The sequence below is a fragment of the Rhipicephalus microplus genome, chromosome 8, assembly GCF_043290135.1.
Source record: "Rhipicephalus microplus isolate Deutch F79 chromosome 8, USDA_Rmic, whole genome shotgun sequence".
NCBI classification, from domain to species: Eukaryota; Metazoa; Arthropoda; class Arachnida; order Ixodida; family Ixodidae; genus Rhipicephalus; species Rhipicephalus microplus.
In genome coordinates this window covers 11743760-11765149 of record NC_134707.1, presented here as the reverse complement: position 1 = coordinate 11765149, position 21390 = coordinate 11743760, and the positions used below count along the sequence as shown (strand labels likewise).

General features: G+C 46.1%; 1 protein-coding gene across 1 annotated transcript; it reads left to right on the top strand.

The window, feature by feature from the left end:
* The first annotated feature begins 92 nt into the window (after positions 1-92).
* On the top strand, positions 93-17471 carry LOC119164137 (uncharacterized). Its single transcript, XM_037416248.2, has 4 exons — positions 93-785; positions 3802-3947; positions 8596-8718; positions 12622-17471. The coding sequence occupies exons 1-4, from the start codon at positions 623-625 to the stop codon at positions 16294-16296; spliced, it is 4107 nt and encodes a 1368-aa protein (XP_037272145.2). The 5' UTR covers positions 93-622; the 3' UTR covers positions 16297-17471.
* Positions 17472-21390: the final 3919 nt, after the last annotated feature.

Genomic DNA, 21390 nt, shown 5'->3' with positions numbered 1-21390 from the left:
CAGGTCACAGACTACCGATCGCAGCGCCACTAGCGGATTTGACCCCGTTTGGGCTTCACTTTTAATGCATTGGTGCTGCGGCCGGTCCGGGCACTCCCCTTGTTCTAGTACACTCTAACGTAGCTGTAGCTTTCACGGCCCAGCTTCTTTTGTAGAGTCTGTATGCTACCTCCATGATTCTGGTGTTTCGTTGTTCTGGTGGTTCTGATAGTCACAAAAAGAAAACAGCTGCCGCGTACGTGCAGACACGTACCGATGTGCTCACGCATGAAATGTAAAGTGTCAGTTCAACCCGGCATCCACGGGTGGCTGGAGTAGTGGTTAGTGCACTGCAGCGAACCGAGACTTTAACGGGACCAGTAGGCTAAAACTAGCGAAGCACAGTGAACTGGAAGAACCATAGGAGACTATATGGGTTGAAACCAGAGCTAGAACCCTCGTGACTTCAGACAAATGCCGCCCTTGCGTACGGCGGTACGTACTAAGCAGAGGGGCTGGCGGGCAGCTTGAAGCCACTGTGTCAGAAAGCATCTGCAACTGCGCGGGAAAGTGTCTTCCCTGTGCACCTTTGTGTGTTGACGCTTGGTTGCTGCACTTGAGGAGAAGTCCGTGCATCGTAAAGATGTTGCGGTACGTTCGGCACCTCGAAAACGCTCGAAGGCACGTTGACTGTTGGACTGGCTATGTAGATTCCCAGGAGAAGTTTGACAAGTTCATGCGCTACCTCGCCGCCAAGAAGGTGATATTGAAAGCGTTGACAGCGAAGGAATATCCTTGCATAAAAGGTTTGTGATGTGTCAACCGTATGGCGCTGGTTTTTACTGGTGTTGCTTTCGGATCGCAACATTTGGAAGAAATGTAGCTTTTATCGTGCGCTACCGTCAGAAGTAATGTCTAGAGTGTTGTTCTCGGTATGGGACATATCATACGCGTTGTATTTTAAATGAGCTTGAAATGTATTTTGCTTACCCCGTATTCAAAAATATGTTAGCCCATTTAAATCAACGCTTGCATCTTCATGTGTGAAGGTATTCGAAAAATTATGTCCTTATGTGCGTGGTCAATGGACATCTCTGGCGTTGCATAAAGCTTTGCCATCACCAACCCACCCGCTAACGATTACTAACTGTTCCGTGCGATCAGATCCTCGGGCTAATTTTTATGCGAACCAAGCAGTGCCAGAAGCGAACCTACTATCTCACGCCTTTTCAGGCATATTCCAGATAACGAGCTGTTACCTTAGACATTAACGGAAAGCACTCTTCTTATCGCACAGCGATTGCAGTATTAGCAAGTTGCTGCCATCACACTGCATGTCATGCAGCTGTCACACCTGTATGCAGGCGTGCTTTTATGGTGGTGCCACCACTGTTCAAACGTGCAATGCCAGTGTGGCCCTGTCGAGCATAATAGAGAGTTTTATAATGGCGTACACAAAGCTTTTGAGCGTATCATTTGCATTCTTCACTTTATGGGAGCCCGCATGAGGTGATTGCACAATTGTGCAACGCAAATGCAAAGCTTTGCGTGGGCTATTCAAAGACTCCTTTGTTTGTCAGTTCCCTTCCCGGCATACGTTCTAAGCTGAGTGCGGTCCGCAAGCCAGTGTGAATCAAACCCCGCTTGCTATTTTGTAGCTGCGGACAAATATCCAACTTTCATGAATATTTGAAGCCGAGTACTTGGCTTCGTGGTGATGACTTGTATGCTACTAATCACGTTTACGGCGTCTGCGAGCTCCACAGTGGCATCACTATATTGGAAATCTTCCGAAAGTAACCTATGAAATGCATTTAGGGGCGAGTAGACTGCGTTTTCCAGGCATGCACTCCGGGTATATATATAGTATACCTGTTTTAGAAGGCTTACATTTAAACAATCACTTTCTACTGCAAGGTCGGCATGTGTGTTGGAAGGTTGGGCTAATTGATTGATATGTGGGGTTTAACGTCTCAAAACCACCATTTGATTATGAGAGACGCCGTAGTGGAGGGCTCCGGAAATTTCGACCACCTGGGGTTCCTTAACGTGCACTCAAATCTGAGCACACGGGCCTACAACATTTCCGCCTCCATCGGAAATGCAGCCGCCGCAGCCGGGATTTGAACCCGCGACCTGCGGGTCAGCAGCCGAGTACCTTAGCCACTAGACCACCGCGGCGGGGCGGAAGGTTGGGCTAGTTGCTTATGTAGATTTCACATGGTAGCACAGTTAAAAAAGGGCAGCCGCACCAAGCCCCCGTCTAGCACTGTTTGTTTGGCACATTTCCACATATCCAAAAAAACGTTCTCATGCAGTACGAACCAACGCTTAGTCTTATTCGGAATACTACAATGACTGATTTCTTAGCGTGTAACACAGGGTTCGACAATAGCTTCTGGCAAGCACACCGCAGGTCCGTACATGTCGCGTGTCACTGTGTGTTTATATAGAGGGCCAATATTGCAATGCACTTGCAACTGCCATGACATTCAACCTTGCAGGTTAAAGGAACACTTTAGAGAAACCAAAAGTTGTTTTAGATTGATAAACTGCGCTCTGATAACTCGAATGTCATAAGTTCATTATTAGCAGAGAAAATCAAGGTTGATGTTTCATTTTAAAGTTTCACGCCGTAATCTTCATGCGTGACGTAAGAAATTCCACGCATTTTTCGTATTTTTGCAGCATTGGCTTGCTGAAATTTGCTGAAACTTTGTATCCTAAGTCAATGGTATGCACAGATTACAACATACTCCAATTTTATCGATTAGAAGCTATGTAGAACTTAGTAGACACCCTGCAAAATTTATGACGTCACAATGTTTGGTGCGGGGATTTCAAGGTGACGTCTCCACCCGCAGTTTCTTTTCTCCCATTTTCTCACTTACAAAGTGTTGTGGGGCGGTAAGAGTGGTGTTTTAGGGATTGTGAAATTGTACGTCACTAATGCGCGAAAAATCGTTTTGCTCATTGTCCCTTTCGGTACAGGGAAAAAAATACGCACACAGAATTAGGTGCTTTCAGACAGTCTGCAGAAGAGAACCACCTGCGCAAATGCATAAACCTGGAATGGCACTGGAGATGGGAAGCCTAAGAAAACTTTCAAAGAGTATAATGTGGCACTACAGTATTCGAAAATGGACACACCACATGAAGAGTGCAGCAGAGTTGCTTCAAACGGTTTCTTCGTCCTTTATCCTATCTAGTATGTCGAATCAATGAAACCAAATCTGCGAATTTCGCCTTGGGTAGCTCTCTGACTACTTTCCTACAGCTACTGCATCCCCACATACCACAGTTTGTACAAGCGACCTTTCTCCCTCCACCTTGTACGTACGTATGTGTGGCTAGATGCTATTGTAAACCTGGCACTGCTGTGAGAAGAGAATGGTTGCTTATTGCCACAAGTTGCTTCAGTGGCGCTACATGTCAGATTCAAAGCATCGTAAGAGGCAAGAGACCTGTAGGCATTGAAATTTTTGTTCGCAGTTTGCCTATTGACTTACAGAAGGGCATCGATAGTGGTCAAGAAATTTCCATTCATGCCCGGCTTGATCACAGTCAAAACTGCACTTTCTGACATTGTTATTATAAAACAATGTCTTCTTACATTCTCAAGTGAAACACTATGTGGAAAGGCAACCTTCCAATAACAACAAAAGAATACAGGTGAAGCACTAGGAGTGATTGTGCAGTTTATTCGCATCATCACAGCTCTACAATATTTTGCAGGCTTTAACATTTACAAATAGGCTAGAATGGACTCATTGATGCACTGATAGAAAACATGCAATTTAGCCCTGTGGTCTATCAATGCAGAGAGGCTCCGGCAGTGCCCTCGGAGTGACCACGTCTTCATAGATGAAGATATGCCGTTCACGGTCGTGGCGACTGCGTGGTTGTGGCAACCCTGCTGCGATATTGAAATTGACCCTGAAAGTGTGCGGAACACCGAGTGTGGTGAGGTAAGTGGCGTGTGTTCTAATACGTGGAAAAAAGTGAGCAAGGGAAGTAGAGTTTAAATTTGTTGATGGGCCAATGAGTAATGCGCGAAAAGTTTCTTGCAGCTACATTGTATGGGAGGGGACTTGCATGTTACAACCATGGCAGTGCTACCCACCACCATGGTCCAGTGGCTGTGGTGCGACTGTTGACCTGAAGATGCGAGGGATTGGATCCTGGCCATGATAGTCGTATTTTCATGGTAGCAAAATGCTTGAGCCTTGTGGGCTTATATTTGAATGCATGTTAAGGAACCGCAGGTAGTTTCCGGAGCCCTTCACTACAGCATTTATCATAATCATTTTGTGGTTGTGGGATGGAGTATGCCAACAATTATTAAAATATTCGTCGATAACTATGGCAGCACAAAACCTTGATACTTAGATGTGGAAATTTTGTCTGAATGATTTTTCTGATGTTATGCTGTGTGATCTGTATCCCTTTCACTTAGGCACTTGATTTAAATGACCGTAGAACATGAGTCGTGTTGGTAATGTTGCCCAGCAAGGGCAACGACTGTTCACATCGAGGGGTTGGCTCACATTAAAGAGGTCATTAGCTGCTCCTAAGGTGTGATGAAACAAGCACATCTTGCAGCAAGAAAGCACTGCTAAGGACAGCTTGGCCAAATCATTAGGATGATATCTGGGGTTTTACATCCCAAAACCACCATGTGATTATGAGAGGTGCCGTAGTGGAGGGCTCCGGAAATTTAGACCACCTGGGGCTCTTTAAGGTGTACCTAAATCTAAGCGCACGGACCTCAAGCATTTTCGCCTCTATTGAAAATGCGGGCGGGATTCCATCTCAGGACCTGCGGGTCAGCAGCCAAGTGCCTTAGCCACTAGACCACCGTGGTGAAACTGAATGTAGGAACAGTGCAACCCAGAAGCAGATACTGTGTAACTATGGAAGCGAAAAAACAAGGACAGCAAAGAGGGCTAACTTTCAACTTCCAATTCACTTTGTTCAAAGTCAGTGCTCTTTTCTGTCCTTGTTTTTTCGCTTCCGTAGTTACGCGCTAACTACTTCTAGGTTTCATCGTTTCTACATTTAGTTATGTTCTACCAACTGTCCCAAGTTTCCACGCTTCACACCGTGGTAGGCTGTCAGCCAAATCTTGCAGTAGTGAACGGCGCTTAATTCGTACAAGTGGAGTGCGAAATAGCCACTTTTTGAAGTGCCCTCTCTCTGTACAAATGCCTGTCCTCACACTTTTCAAAGCAGTTGGCCTCTGCTGTTTGAGGTCGGACAGCATGCTATTGGCTAACAGCTGACATAAATTAAGGGTAACATTTGGAATGCACGTGCTGAAGTCACACAGCACGGGATAGTGCATCAGTGATGCGGGATAGTGCATCAGCAGCAGAATTTTCCGGCCCATGTACGTGTCTGAGATCCACAGTGAACTCGGAAATAAAGCATAGTTGACGGATCTCCCGTGCAGTATAATTGCTGTGATTGCGATGGAAGGCAAACGTCAGGGGCTTGTGGTCTGTAACGACTTAAAAGTCCCGGCCCTCCAATAAATGACGAAAATGTTTGATGGCGAGGTATACCACGAGGAGTTCTCGGGCAAATGTACTGTATTTTGTCTCTGGTGGCTTCAGTTTTTGCGAGAAAAACCCAAGGGGCTGCCAATCGGATACGTGCTGCTCGAGAACAGCGCCAACTGCCACGCTTGATGCATCGGTGATGAGACGAATTGGGGCATCAGGGACGGGATGTATGAGCATGGTAGCGTCTGCCAGAGCCTGCTTGGCAGTGTCGAAGGCAGATGCAGCGTCCTTGGGCCACTCCAGTGGCGCAGCCGGGTCTTTCTTTTTAGCCAATAGGTCGTTCAAGGGCTTTAGGAATGTGGCGCACTTTGGAAGGAAGCGGCGATGGAGGTTTAGTAGGCCCAGAAATTCTCGGAGTCTCTTCAGTGAAGTCGGGGGTGGAAAGTCTTGAATAGCCTTCACTTTGCTGGCGAGTGGTTGGATACCCTTTGGAGTGACAAGGTGGCCTAGAAACTCTATTGTAGCGACGCCGAAGAGGCACTTATTGGGATTAATTACGAAGCCGTAATCACCCAGGCGGTGGAACAGGGTGCGCAGGTGGGCTGCATGCTCAGGGCCGGATGAGCTTGCTACAAAGAGGTCATCAAGATAGGCTAATAAGAAATCGAGACCTCGCGTGACCTCGTTGATAGTGCGCTGAAAGGTCTGTGCAGAGTTGCGCAATCCAAAAGGCATCCTCACATATTCAAACAGACCGAATGGGGTGGTGATGGCCATCTTCGGAATGTCGGCGGGTTCTACAGGAATCTGACGGTAAGCCGTAATTAAGTCAATCTTAGAGAAGATTGTGCACCCAGCCAAATTTGATGTGAAATCCTGTATGTGAAGAAGTGGATAGCGATCTGGTAAGGTGTGGGCATTGAGAGCGCGGTAATCCCCACATGGTCTCCAGTCGCCAGGATCTTTCTTCGGCACCATGTGGAGTGGCGACGCCCAGTTGCTGGAGGAAGGCCACACAATGCCGAGTTCAAGCATGTGCTCAAACTCACGGCGGGCGATGGCGAGGCGTTCTCCAGATAGTCGACGGGGTCATGTAAAAACGGGAGGTCCAGTGGTCACAGTGTGGTGAGTGATGGAATGCTTCACCGGTGACTCTCTGGTGTGCGGCTTCGTGATGGTGGGAAAGTCGTCGAGTATTTTTGCACACGGCGAAGCAGGTGTGAGAGCTCGCAGTCCCGTTGGGGAGGAAGTACAGAGTACACCGTTGGCGGAGAGGCGGGTGTTGAGATCAATGAGGTGATGAGCATGCATGTCCACAGCAAGGTTGAAAAAAACTGAGGAAGTCAGCTCCAAAAACAGCTTGCGAGACGTCAGCGAGGATGAAAATCTAGCGGAACGTACGGCGTAGTCCAAGGTCAAGTGTAAGAGAGCGTTGGCCGTATGTGCGAATGGCGGAATTGTTGATCGCTTGGAGTGGGCAGGTCTGTTCGTTGCGACGGCGATCTGCACACGAGGCCGGGATGACGCTAACCTGGGCTCCTGTGTCGACTAGGAAGCAAGCACCAGTGATCTTATCAGAAACATAGAAAAGGCGGCATGACTTTCGACCAGTATCACTTGCCGCCGTCAGTAGCCGGTCGTCGCATTTCCCGACCAGGAGCACAGGCGAGTGCACTTGCAAGCAGAGGCACCGAATCGGCGGTGGTACCAGCACACGGTTGAGGATGAAACGTCCCGCGGCGCGTCGGGTGGGAGAAGTGGGGGGGTCGAGGAGCGACTGTGTATCTGGAACCTGGATGACGGTCGACGATGCGCAGGTACAAAGTCATCGAGGCGCCTGACAAGGGCGTCCAAACGGTTCTCGATGCTCGCGAGCGCCGGGTCTGCAGCGGTGGCCGGTGGCGGTAGGGTAACGGCGTTGAGGCTATTTGCCCGCGAGTAGTCCGCCACTCGGTCAGCCATTTCAGCGAGTGTGTCTAGTGGGACATCTCCTGCAGCTACGAGGACCGGGACCATGCTCTGCGGTAAGCGCTGGAGGAACAACTCACGTAACAACTTCTCCCCTTGAGGGGCGGAGGGGCCGCCAAGGAGCTGGTGCAAGCGTCGCAGGAGCTGTGATGGGCGACGGTCACCGAGCTCTGTAGCCGTGATGAGCTGCTGGAGTCTGCTGTGTTCGGACTCAGACTGGCGGGAAATGATAGCTGCCTTCAACGTGTCGTAGGGATGGCTCGGGTGCGGCGACGCTAAAATATCAGCTAAGTCGTCGGCTACATCCGGAGGTAAGCAGGATACCAGATGCCAGTGCCTGGTCTGTTGGCTGGTGATTTGCCGTAGACGGAAGTGCGCCTCGACCGTCAGAAACCATGTGCTGGGGCTGTTGGGCCAAAATGGTGGCAGGTTGACATGTTGAATCGCAGCGACTGCCGCACCGCTAGGTCTGGCGTCTTCTTGGGCGTCAGGACCGGTAGGATTGGTGGCAGAGCCGGCGGGATCCATGCGGGATGATCGGGCTGTGTGTTCTTTATCGGGCCTGGTAATTTTACACAGTAGTGTTTAGACATGACAGAACATAGTGATTGCGATTCATCATGCACTCTTAAGATCATCATTCATGCTGACTTGACTTCTTTCCTCTGTGCAGTTCCTCACTGCAATAACATTTTAGTTTGTGTTAGATAAAGAAAAAAATAATGATTTAACTCAATATGGTGCATTTTTATGCTTGTGGCATAGAAGGTGTTGTTTTGTTAGAGCAGATGAGGAAATGTTATTTTGTATGGTAGTCCCTGTCTAGGTTCCTAGATGTAGCGATTTCTAGGTATTTGTGATAGTGCTAGAGATTGCGATAGTAATAAGCGCGAAGATTCCCTGCGTATACACAGATTTTTCGCTTTGTTCTTAACGATAAAGCGAAGAAATCACAGCACTTTTAAAGATCATGTTTGAAGAGCATGTACTGGCATAGGCTTGGAGAAACATCGAACACAGCAGTACTTCAGCTAAAGTGTTTTTAATATAATGGTAAGTTACTGTACTGTTTTCGGTAATTTATTGGTGATTATCCTGCAATTCTCATCATGTGTTCATGTGTACTTTTTCTGTTCTTATGCAGAAAGAAGAGACAGACTGGTTTGCAGCTATCTTGATGAAGCACGACAACTGCCGTGGTGCAGAACTCATCCGCCGCCCTGCCATGATGTACATCAAGCAAGTGGATATGTACCCAGAATTTCGGGTAGGATATTAGCTCAAACATACTGTAATAAGCCACTATTAACGAGAAACAACAGACAATAATGCCAAAGAAATAGTGTAAGTACTTTCCTTGGCATTATTATTTGTTATTTCTTATTAATACAGTCAAACCCCGCTACAACAAATGCCACTTCAACGAAATTACCACTACAACAAAAGATTTGCAGTTCCCTGTCAGCAGTCCATAAGAGTCGCCAATATTGTTACCACAACTTACACATTTTCTTCTGCCGTCCCGCTTCAACGAAATTTCATGATGCAATTCCAAGATCAGATATTTATTGATATACAGTAAACACAATCTTTAACATTTTTATGCATTTTCAGAACCTGAAAATAGGTCCACAAAGTCTAAAACGCGTTGGTACCACCAGAAACCACCGCTGTTCAGCAAGCATGGGTGCCGCCATTGCTTAATAGCGATGGCGATTGGACTGCCCTGTTTTTGCCACTGACTTGCTTTTGAGCCACAGACGATCTGAAGCTGAAGCTCAGTCGCTCAGCTACTAACCAGAAAACACTGTGCACTAGGTCACTGATAAGCTTCAAATGGTGGTGAAAGGAATTAGGGGCTGGGAAGAGCACTGCGTAGTGAGGTAATACTCTCTGGTTTTTAACACAAAGACTTACAATGTATTCGCGTTAGTAATCTAGGGATACAAGAAAACATCAGCAAAACAATGTGCCTTACTGCTCGCCATTGGAGATTGCCTTTACATTTAATTATAAAATGGTGGGCTTTGATATCACACAAGCTACCTAAAGTGGTACGTTCATTGAGAAAATGTGCACAAAACCATTTAAAACCCAGGCGTAGTTCAGTGCTTTCTGCAGAATGAGGCTACCGCTGATTGGTATCTTCTTAGCCCTCGTTTTGCGAAACCAGGCATACACTGCCTTGTCGAGTTCTTCATGGGCTGGTTGGGTCGTCTTCTTCCCTTTAGCGCACTTAAGACGCTCGACTTAAGACGCTCGTTTCGGGCTTCAGTATCGTCTACAGCAACCTCGGCGAAGTACCACATTCCTAGGCGCTGCATCCTTTTTTTTCGTCCTGCTGCTGTCGTGGCAATCATTTCCGCCTCCTGCTCCAGTAAAAGAAACTTCCGTTTCTTACTCTGTAGTGCTGCCATAAGCACTCGCGCCGTAGACCGAAGAAAAAGAAATATGCAAGTTGGAGCTAACAAGGTGCTGGACTACTGATCTACAAAGCTAACGAGATGAGGCATGAGGCGTAGACTAACTAAGACTAACACTGCTAATGCCACAGAACACGTGGAAAAAAAAAAAGACGGGCCAGCAGCCAATATTTAACGTGTGGATTGGGCTCTGCTTTGGCTGGCCAAGCTCACAAGCTTTCACGGCATAACTATATGCTTCTTGGAATGCTGCGGAGCATCGTCATCAACCAGAAACTATGGCGTCTTCCAGGGTATCAAGGTTTTGCAGCATTTGGCAGGTTACGTAGACTCAGGTCTACTTTGGTGCGTTTGCGATCGTTTTAGCTGTCAGATAACCAAGAAAATGCTTAATGTAGACTCTGAATGTGGGCCAGCTAATAAGAATTGCCTATTAGAGGCAGGGCAAGAAAAAAATATAATAAACGCAAGTAGCCGCTGTCGTGTGTACTTTTTTTTTTCGTGCCGGTTTTAAGGATAAAAGTGTTTTCACTCCAATTTACCAGTTAGCGTGGTTTGATTTATGGCTGGTTTTGTAACTCGTGTCCCGGGAAAATTTCGTTGAACCGGGAAAACAATAAAAAAGTGGTTTGTTGTGGAGGAAGTTTTAATACTTTAAAGCCTATGGCATGCGAGCGGGGAAACGAAAAACGTCCGTTAAAGCGGAAATCTTGTTGTAGTGGAGTTTGACTGTAGTCTCGCCTCGTCTATTTATTCCTCATCTTTAGTCGTCATCTTTTTAGTGCCCATTTATTTATTCAATGGTTCTTCTCGACCAGCCAGGTGTTCGTCAAAGCGTTGATTTTGGTATAGTTAAATATTTTGGGATCCCTTTCTGATTCTGTACTACCGGGATTGACTGTACTAGTGTCACTTGACCAAGAGAAACACACTCAAGGGTTTCACTGCCAAGTTCATGTCTCTTAGCATTGCAGTAATCGCAGTTTATATAGATTTCACGGAAACAGAACGAAGCTTTTCAAGCAACGGAAAACTGTGACACTCTGTAATGGGTGTTTTGTGTTGGCTTCGTGTTTGGGGCAATGCCAACTCTGTTTCAAGTTTTGGCTATCCGCAGTTGTAGCAATGTAACATTCGTTGCATAGTTCCACAGAAACTTACAGCACTCCAGCGCTACGCCACACCACTCTGTGCATTGCAGGCGTCACGAACCGAGGGGCCAGTGCGCGTGACAGAGGAAGAATGATTTAGGATAACTGCCAGTTGGGCGTGTTGGTAAAGGTTCATGATGAAACAAGCGCTAAAAATACACACACTCAAAGCCCTTGTCTGTGTCCTCTCTGAATGTGTGTATTTTTAGCACTTGTTTCATCATGAAGAATGATTAGAGGCTAACGGCTCGTGACATCGACGGGCTCCGCGTTTTCTCCGCTTTGTCCTCATTGGCTCTCTTTCGCACTCGTTTGCTCTAGTTAGTGTGTTGAATCGGAATGATAATGAAGGAATAATAAAGAACTCAATATTTTTAACCAGAAAGAAAATGTAACTAAAATGTTATGTATTATTTCTTTCTCGAATGAAACAGATATTTTTTTTTTCAATCGTTTTTCTGTTCACGGGAAAACTTGTCAGTCTGGTACTAACGATGTCATGCAAAGTGAGTAGTAATGCATATCTCAGAATGCAGTAACAGTTTGTTTCTCAGGCAGGAATTCCAAACAAAAAATGTGCTGAAATTTCGTGAAGGAAAAGTGGAAACCTGAGATGTTTAAACTGGCGCAGTGGACTTTTGAGTGCCTTTCACGTTGGCCCGCATAGAGAGGGCATTCTTGGCGCTGAAGTTTGTTTCATTATACCAACTGTCTCGCACATCACAGAGTACATTTGAGGCTGCTTATGAGACCATGCTCACTCTCTAGGCACAAAGGATCAAGCCTGCTAAAAAAAAAACTCGTAATTCACTTTTGAGAAAATAAATAATGTGAATGAGAAGGGTGCCGGATCGCACTAATTTGTAGAAATGCGTGTTACAGCGACTTGCGCTCCTCTAAAAAACTTGGAAAGAACGTGCTTTATTTTAGTCCAACATGCTGTCATTACCTCACTTCAAATTTCGCATACTGATAAAAACTGTTACGAACCATTATGGAACATGTTTTTTTAGTTTTCGAACAGAAAAAAAGAATTTGTTCCGAAACTCCGCCTTTAGCGGTTATGCTGACAACTCCAGTGGCAATACTGCTCAGCCCCACCACGGTGGCTAAGGTACTCAGCTGCTGACCTGCAGGTCGGGGTATCGTCCCGGCTGCGACGGCTCCATTTGCGATGGAGGCGGAAATGCTGTAGGCCCGTGTGCTCAGATTCAGGCGCACGTTAAAGAACCCCAGGTGGTCGAAATTTCTGGATCCCTCCACTGCAGGGTCTCTCATAATCATATATTGGTTTTGGGACGTTAAACCCCACAAATCAATCAATACCGCTCAGCGCACTAACGTGCGTCGAAGAGCTGCACTCTAAAAATTCAACACTTTCAGGACAGTATTACTTAAAGGTCTCAGTCTGGAATTAACTTTATGTCAGCAGAGGAGCTTTCTCAGAGGCTTATATGAATTTTCTTTTGGGCTTCGTGGTATGAAGGGGTAGGTACCATTGTTTTTGTCTTTTGTCATTGTTGTAGAGATTCGCTCAGCCCAGAAGTTTGTGCCACACTCTCACACTGTCGTGCATTTCCACTCTGCCTTTTTCAGGTGCCTTTCCTTACAAAATACTCTACAAGTCGAGGACGTGAAGCAGCCATAAAAGAAACGCTGTGGCGACTGAAGCAGGCTCTTCATAAAGAGTCTGTTTGGAAGCCTCTGCTCAGGCATCAACGTTTTTACATCAAGATGTGCGACAAAATTACTAGTTTCAACGATGACGAAGATTACTGCTGCGAAAAACATGTCCCAGCAAGCATGACCATAATGCAAGATCAGATGCAATCGCCAACAAACAAGAACTTTTTGACATATTGGATCAAAGAATGTGCAGAACAGGCAGCAAATCGTTTGAACCATGACATGGATAGCTGCTGTGAAGAACAGCCAGCAAATATGAAAGTAATGCAAAATCAGATGCAATCCGCACAGACAAACACGCCATTACTTGAAACGAATGAGAATTGTTTCACAAGTTCCATCAAAGAATGCGCAGAGCAGCCAGCAAACCATTTGAACCATGACACAGATAGCTGCTGCGAAGAACAGCCAGCAAATATCAGCGTAATGCAAAATCAGGTGCAATTGGCTCAGACAGACATGTCATTACTTGCAACAAACGAGAACTGTTCGACATATTGCATCAAAGAATGCACAGAACAGCCAGCAGACCATTCGAACCACAACACAGAAAGCTGCTGCAACAAACAGCCAGCAAACATGAACATAATGCAAAATCAAATGCAAGTAGCCCAGACAAACGTGCCACTACCTGCAACAAAGGGGAACTGTTTGACATATTGTGTTAAAGAAGTTCTGTTGGCAGGCGATCTGAACTTAAAAACAAAGTGCAAGTATTTCGACGCCACAAAGGAAACCATACAAGATATTTTACGAAGAGCCCTGTTGAAGGACGAGTTTAGTTCTATCGTGCAAGAGGACATCGCATGTTTTGTGAATGAACTACATGAGAAGTGGCCGGAAACAGGTCGTCATTTTAAACCTATGGAACTCAAGTGCAATGTCTTGAGGACAGTAGCAAGTGAATGCAAGGACGTATTGCGACGTTGTGCCAATACAAATTTTGTGGCACATCTCATGCACAAGCATTCTGAGATTGTCATTTGTATTGAAATGGCATTGTGCGGAACCGACTATGTCCTACCGGCTTTTCTCCTAGGCTTCAAAACACCAATGCATCATGCCTTGGCTGGTGTGTTTCTCATTGACTTTGAGATGCTTGACTGCATGGCGAAGGCATTTGATTTGTTCAAGGCTCGTGACCCATACGCTGCCATTACGAAATTTTGGATTGTAGAACACAGTGAAGCAGAAATCAACGCACTCTCTTCCATGTTTCCGGACAGCCGTCCTCTACTATGCAACTTCCACCGAGCTATATCGTGGAGTGAGTGGCAACCCACAACATCGAGCGATGCAAAGGACATCAGTTTCATCAAGGAAATGCTGCAAAAAGTTACGTGCAGCAAAAGCGACGATGAGCGCAGGTCAGTGCTGGAAATGCTGGAACAATCTCCCCATTGGCAAAGAAACAAAAGGCTGCAAAGTTATGTATATCAAAAGTGGCTGTTGGTCGTTGAAATGCTGGCAGATAATCAGGGACAGGCGTTTTGTTTTGGCGACTTGATAGCGCATCCAGGGACTGAAAGCTCAAAAGCACAGTCCTGCTTAGCAAAATATTGTAGCCACCGTGCTCGAGGACTCGTTCGAGTATTCACAAAGAAGTTCTCACCAAATAACAAGCCGCAAGCTGTTCAAGCCAGTGCAAACTCCATGCACCCTCTTCACCTCAGCGCATTGCCCACGTGTGCCCACAGCGAAACTGTTAGTGGTGCAAAACAATCTGGGCAAGGCTTGGCTGAAGCCTCTCTATGCAAAAAAAACAGCACTTTGTCAGTCCCTTCTTGTGTTCAGAGTAGTACGTTTGACAAAGTGAATGTCAACATTATAAGCTGCTCTTGTTCTGAGTTCAAGGCTGGGCCACCGTGCCAACACATTAAAGAGATGTTCTCACTTGCTGAGGGACAGGACATTTCACGTGTTCTAGCTGCTTACCAGAACAGACCACACGTGACAGCGAATGCAAATACTGATCCTGTACTTCAGCAAATGATAATGAAGGCATCGAGGGAAGCTTTTAGGAATGTCAAACCAAATAAGCCTCTTGCCGCTGTCCCTGAGAACATCAATTGCTTATTGAAAACAGTGAGTGATGCCTCAGTTCTCATTAAGGCTGAGTTAAATGAGCCACAAGTGACAGCTCATGGCACTGCTGACTGTTCGGCACAGGGAGGGAACAGAAATGCAGAAGTAATAGAAACTTGTGTGAAAGCCGAGCCAAACGAGCCAAATATGACTGCTCGTGAAAATATCAGTTTTACTGGGCAGGAAGAAATTAGCGAGGCATCTGAAATAGAAGTTAGTATCAAGGGTGAACTGAATGAGGGACATGTAGAAGCCCATGCTGAACATGGGGTGGCCCAGGCCACTCCCTTGAATGTTGAAGTGAATGAGGTGCTCTTGACATCCCATCAAGATGCTGATATTGCACCTTGTATCAAGGCCGAACCAAATGACCAAAGCATGACAGCGCACGAAGATGTCGATCGCATGTCGCAGGAAGAGACAAGCAAGGCAAGCAAATTGCAAGTTTGCATCAGTGTAGAACCAAAAGAGGCTCAGGTGGAAGCCAGTGGTGATGCTTATTATGTGTTGCAGGAACTGACTAGCACAGCATCAGGAATGGCGTCTTTCGTCACGACTGAACCAAATGAAACAGGGATGACTGTTCCTGAAGGTGCTGATTTCATGTTGCAGGAAAATATTACCAAAGCATCTAAATGGGAAGCTTGTATCAAAGTCAAACCAACCGAGGCCAAAGTAGTTAGCGATGCGCCAGAAATGAGTACCTGCTTCGAGGTTGAACCGAATGAGACGTGCCTGGCGGCCAGTGAAGGTGCTGCTTGTGCATCGTCACCACTAGCAGGTAGCAAGGCATTAGATTTTGAAACTTGTGTCAAGCTCAGGTCAAATGAGCCATTTATGGCAGGCTGTGATGATACTAATTGCGTGTTGCAGGAAAAATTGAGCGAAACACCAGAAACAAAGGCTTTTGTTAAAGATGAGCCATATCTGACATTTATTGAAGACACTGACGGTGCACTGCAAGAAACAAGTAGGACATCTGACATAGACATCTGTGTCAAATTTGAGCCAAATGAGACACTAGACAAGGGCACTGACAACTCATTCCCGACAACTGTGAGCAGTGCCTTAATTCATATTGAGGCCCAAGCGACAGTACTGGATGTGAAAGCCCATGAAGACAGGGCTCGTGCATTGCGAGAAACGTCCAAATCGCCAGAAACAATAGATTGCTTTGAGGTTGAACGTGACTCGGAGCCTGCTGAACTGCCAGTTGAAGTGTGTTCTAGGGATCTTGAGCAAGGAAACCCCAGGCAGAGCACATTATGCGCAAAATCACAAGTCAGGGCTCGGATGGAGGAGGTAAATTCTGTGCGCTGTGTACGCGATGCTGCTGTGTTGCAACAAGAGCTAGTCGATGCAAACCAAACCACAGTTCCGGCGGAACGAAGCATGTCTGGGTGTAGTGGTGCTGGCGATGCCAGACGTACAGCTTATGGAGACATTGGTACTAAAAGAAAAATGACAGCATCAACTCGATTAACGAAAAAAAGAAAATAGGTGCCAGCTAGACAGTGTACAAGATAAGTCAACCATCATGCATATCTGTAAATAAGCTACTGGGTAACGTGCCTTCACATTGCTTTGTGCATAGACATTTTTTTGTCTTCATAATTTTGTTCATATCGCCACATTTATTTCTCAATATGCATTGATCTCATCACTAAAATAAACATTATACATCCTGGTTGGTGACTGCTGCAGTTGCAAGGCACTGGCCTGCCTTCAAATACTAGTCTTGTGGGAGAACTAATCCATGTTGAACTGTCTGCCACAGACCTCAAAGGAGTTGACTGTTCTGCTAGTAAAACTGTTGCAGAAGTGCTGGTTCCTGACAGCCTCCTTACTGGCCGACTTCATGATGTTACTGCCACTTTGTGTCCAGCATTAAATTTATGAGGAATTTTTATATGGTCTATCTAGGCTTTATGTCATTTTGTTGTTTGTGTGTATTGTGTGTGCTCTTAACGTAGTTCCCACTTCATTTAGAAGCAGACACAAGCAGTATTCGTTTGTTGAAGTAGCATGTCTGAGAAACACAGTTTAAGCTGTATTATTTATGTTATTCTTGTGTAGGTGCAAGAAAGTTGTTTGTTGCCATAAAGCATAGCTTCGTAAGCCTTGATGCGCACTAGTACAACGGCTTTGTGATGAGCGATGGCATCGTGTGTAATTTTCTGTTTCAACTCACTGTGATGTCACAGATTTTTACTGTTTATGCTGTTCAGCCTGTTTATATTTGAGTTCTTCTAGTGTGTCCTTTTTTGTTTTTGAGCATCAAGCTTAACTTGTCGACTATGTTGAAATTCGTTCTACAATATTAAAAAAATATCGAGTAAAAACAATGTCTTTTTGTTTCACAACGGTAATTGTCATCAGGCTTGCGTGCGCTTCCTTTGTTGAAAACTCAGTGCTGGCCACTTTCCTATTGAGAATGCAATGTAACCCTTTTAACGCGCATGCCGTTCGTGACAGCAATGTACCCTGCACGGGACGATAGGGCAAGTATGGAACGCAATATAAATGACGATTATTGTTGTGGGACAAAAAAAGAGGCCCTTTTTACTTGATATTTTGTATAGTGTGTCTGCAAAAGGGTGCATATTTGGTCTGTTTCATTCATGATTACATGCAGGAAATGGTGGCATATGATCAGATAAAACAAAAGAACCTTGGTTGTCTGTGTTGTTTACCGTCATCCTATCTTGTAGCACTATTTTCTGTATATGTGTCTGGCTGGTTGAGATAGCTACACCTTACAATAAGAACTAGCCAACTCATCTCAGTGGGCACACTTAGCAGCTGTGGTGTTTTTCTGCTGGTATTTAGGTTTGAGGCTAAATTCCTAGTCATCGTGGCCACATTTTTATGCAAGCGAAGTACTAACATGCCAGTGTGCTCACAGTTTCAAGGCGTGCATTAAGGAAAAATTCTTAGGTGGTCGAAATGAATCCAAATTTTCCCCGAAAAAATGTCTGATAGTCGCGTTAGAGTTATGTGTGGTGTGTGTACATTTCAGTGGGGTAGAGTGTGATATCATCACAGACGTTGCACTGTGTAGGTAGCCATTTGAAAGTTCAGGGGCCTTGTTTTAGGTTGTCTAAAATCAAGGGCGAATTTCTGGGCTAAGTGAACCATTCTACAGGCGCAATTACACTAGAGAGACTGGACACTGATTTCGGTCTGTGGACTGTCTTTGGGAGTGTCTTTTGTCCTGTTGTCCTATGTACACTGCAAAGACAAACAGTGCACCATGGTCTTTCGAAGACTCCGCCCACGCCTTGCCGTGCTCAGTCGTTCATTCGCCAAATCTGTAGTCACATTGGCACACACAGCGACGCCGACTAAACTTGCACACCTACACCTCATTTTCAGCCATGCTCCCTGCTCTATCATTGTCCCTCTCTGGCTATGGGGCGCAGCCCCTGCTATTGTCCACGGTGACGAGGGACACAAAAGGGAAGCAAAGAAAAGACTTCGGCTGGGTGCTCAAGATGTCTATTCAGACGCCTGGGAAGCCTAGTAGAGGCATTGTTGACTCCCCCAAGATTGTCCCCTTCAGGGCCGTTTGAAACAAAGACATGCGGCAAATTTTCGCTCAGCCGAAGATCTTCCTAAGACACGCTGATGACAGGTCTGCAGAAACGCTTTGCTCATGTTTTCGGTCTGTCATTATGTTACACTACGACGATATGCTGTCTTTTGAGGCGTTGTCGTCGGCCTAGTGTGACCATGGGGTCTGGCGACCCTTTGGCCGATGGTCTTCTGCGTCTGCCTCGCGTCTTTGTCGGGGTCTTGTCAGTGTCCTGTCCCTCTAGCGTAAACACGCCTTACCTGATACAGACCTGTCAATATTTGAAAACAGCGATGTCGCAATATGGTAAAAAGACGCCAGAGCTTGCCTTCAGAGGTGTCCTTCGAGACTTTCCCAGAACACTGAGGAAATGCTTCCGATTGCTTGTCGAATTTTACAATTAAATTTCAGTAATCTAGAAATCACCCGCTCTCTTGGGGGGTTGACAGGAGGCGGCAAAAGGGGCATTTGTCCCGACCTAAGCCTCACCGCGCTGCCCCCCCACCCCAAATTCATTCATTGCAACATGGGCACCCTCCCGAAAGAAAATTATGCCGACGCTGATGCTCGCTCTGTGGACAAATAATATAATTCCATAATCAAGTTCGTCTCATGCACTGCCTGTAACTGCACATGTACTTGGCCATTTGCTTATTTATGCATCGTGAACTGCGTAGCTGCCGCGAAGTGCCCGCTCCGCGCTAGAGTGCCTTGATAGAAGCAGCTCGTTAAAAAAGATGTTAAAGAGCAAAATGATTTTTCGCGTAATAATTACAATTTCACTATTCCGAAAACGCCACTCCACTCGCGAAAACGACGCTGAGTAAGCGAGAAAACGCACGAAAAGAAAATTTGCGGGTGGCGCCGCCTCGAGATTCTCGCACCAAATGCCGTGACGTCGCAGATTTCGGTGGCGTCTTCGTGGCTTCAACTTCACCCAGCGTCCGCGCCTGGAAGTGGTGGTAACAAGGCGTGGCCTTCGAGATGGCGAGCGCGAGGCGTGTTTCTCTCCGGCCGTTCCAATTGCTGCGCTCCCCAGCAAAGCGAAAGAGTACGGCCTCGTGCGCCCGGCTATCGATAGAGGGCGCGGATTCTGGTGATGGCGGAGACCGTGGCAGAGCGCACGGGATTCCAAATTGCCCCCCCCCCCTTTTTTTGCGTATGATCAAGAGGAGGAGGAAAGAACTTTATTTAGAAGATCCGGTGGCCTCAGTAGTGCGGATCACATGCCTAGGTGTCAGCCAGGCGTGGCGTCCTCGGCCTATCGAATTGTCCAGAGCTGAATGAATCGCTGCCAGAATCTACTGGCTGCACTAACGCGAAGTATTTTTTGTTACTGCATTTATTTTGGTCCAAGTTACGAAGAAAAGCGTGGCAACTGCCAAATTTTTTTTATATAAATGTAAGGAGCTATTAATTCGTTTGTGGCAGTATTACTTTTTTTTCGTCATGGTCCCTTGTTTCTCGATACTAAATACCTCAATTTAAAAAAATATATATAGACAATCTAGCGTTCCTCCTTTCTGGAAAGTCCCGCCACCTCCCGCAGGTCACGGGATTGAATCCCGGCTGCGGTGGTTGCATTTTCGATTGAGGCAAAAATGCTGTAGGCCAGTGTGCTCAGATTTGGATGCATGTTGAACAACCCCAGGTAGTCGAAATTTGCGAAGCCCTTTACTAAGGCGTTCCTCATAATCGCATAGTGGTTTTGGGACGTTAAATCCCGCGTATCAATCAATCAATTCTTTCTGGAGAAGTTTAATGAAGAAAACTGGGATAATTATCGTCGTTGAATCATATTGTCCGCCTATTGTGACGCATCGTTTCAGTATTTTATCGCGTGCAGATATTTATGAGGTGGTCAACCGAAGCAGAGTTAAGTGCCAACCACTGGCACGCGTATGCTTGCGCCTACGCGTCAAAAGCGTCTAGTCGCGCCTGTGGAGAAAAAGGGCGTGCAACTACTGGCACGCGTCGACCACGTTGACGCCCACGCGTCCAAGGCCGATGCGCAATGTTGCTTGATCTTTTGGCTTGGAACTGTCCAAGTTCAGCACAGAACGGCACGTTCTCAACTGGAGCGGGAATGTATGTTTCAGAGGATATGAGAACACGTTAACAAGTTGATAGTGCTTCAACCACCACAGTTTAGACTATTTTAGAGGTAATTGACATTTCAGTGCCCAAAGTAACTACAGCGGTAGCACCAGAAATCAACATCGGTGCGTGTGCCGCTCCCGCGAATGAACATTCGCGTCTAGCATACTGTACGGCTATCATAGGCGTGTGCAGGGCTCTCCTTAAGGGGGGGGGGGGGGGGCAAAAGTTTGTCCCAGTGCCCCTCCCCAGGGCTGACTTAGCACCCCCTCCCTATTATGTTAATATATGGAATTGACATTGAGCTCCCCCCCCCCCCTCCTCTCTGCGGTGAATGAGGCGTGGCTGCCTTCCTGATCAGGTTTACAAACCACCGGGTTTCTATACCTGCACTACCAAAGTTACTAACAATATCTTGTATATGCTGGTACCTTCAGTATATTTACACAACATATTTTATATCAGTCAACTTAATAATCACGCCTGCAACTTCATGATCTGAGAGATTTAAGTCAGTCATAAGACTACAATTGAGGCCAGAGTAGCAGGCTTTCGGTTGATGTGTGTGTTCGAAATATCCTCTAATGCAACAAAGCACACCCGGTTCTTATTGACACAAGAGATATTGGTCATAAGATAGGAACCAAATACTGCGTAGAATGCCTTCGGGCATTTTCCATAGCTGAAATGTGCTCTAATGCAACTAACTGTGCCTGACACTTCATGATGTGACAGATATTGGTCAGAATATTTCAACTGAACCTTGCACTGGAAGACTTCTGGACGTTGTCTTTAGTCAAAGTATTCTCTAAAACGACAGACGACACCCAACTGTTCATGAAGTGACAGATATCGGTCATAATATTAGAACTGAAACCTCAATACAAGACTTCTGAACGTTGTCTTTAGTCAAAGTATTCTCT

Coding starts and splice junctions, on each gene's coding strand:
- LOC119164137 (XM_037416248.2), top strand. CDS start 623: ATGTTGCGGTACGTTCGGCACCTCGAAAACGCTCGAAGGCACGTTGAC. Junction 786..3,801: donor GGAATATCCTTGCATAAAAG/GTTTGTGATGTG, acceptor CTATCAATGCAG/AGAGGCTCCGGCAGTGCCCT. Junction 3,948..8,595: donor GGAACACCGAGTGTGGTGAG/GTAAGTGGCGTG, acceptor GTTCTTATGCAG/AAAGAAGAGACAGACTGGTT.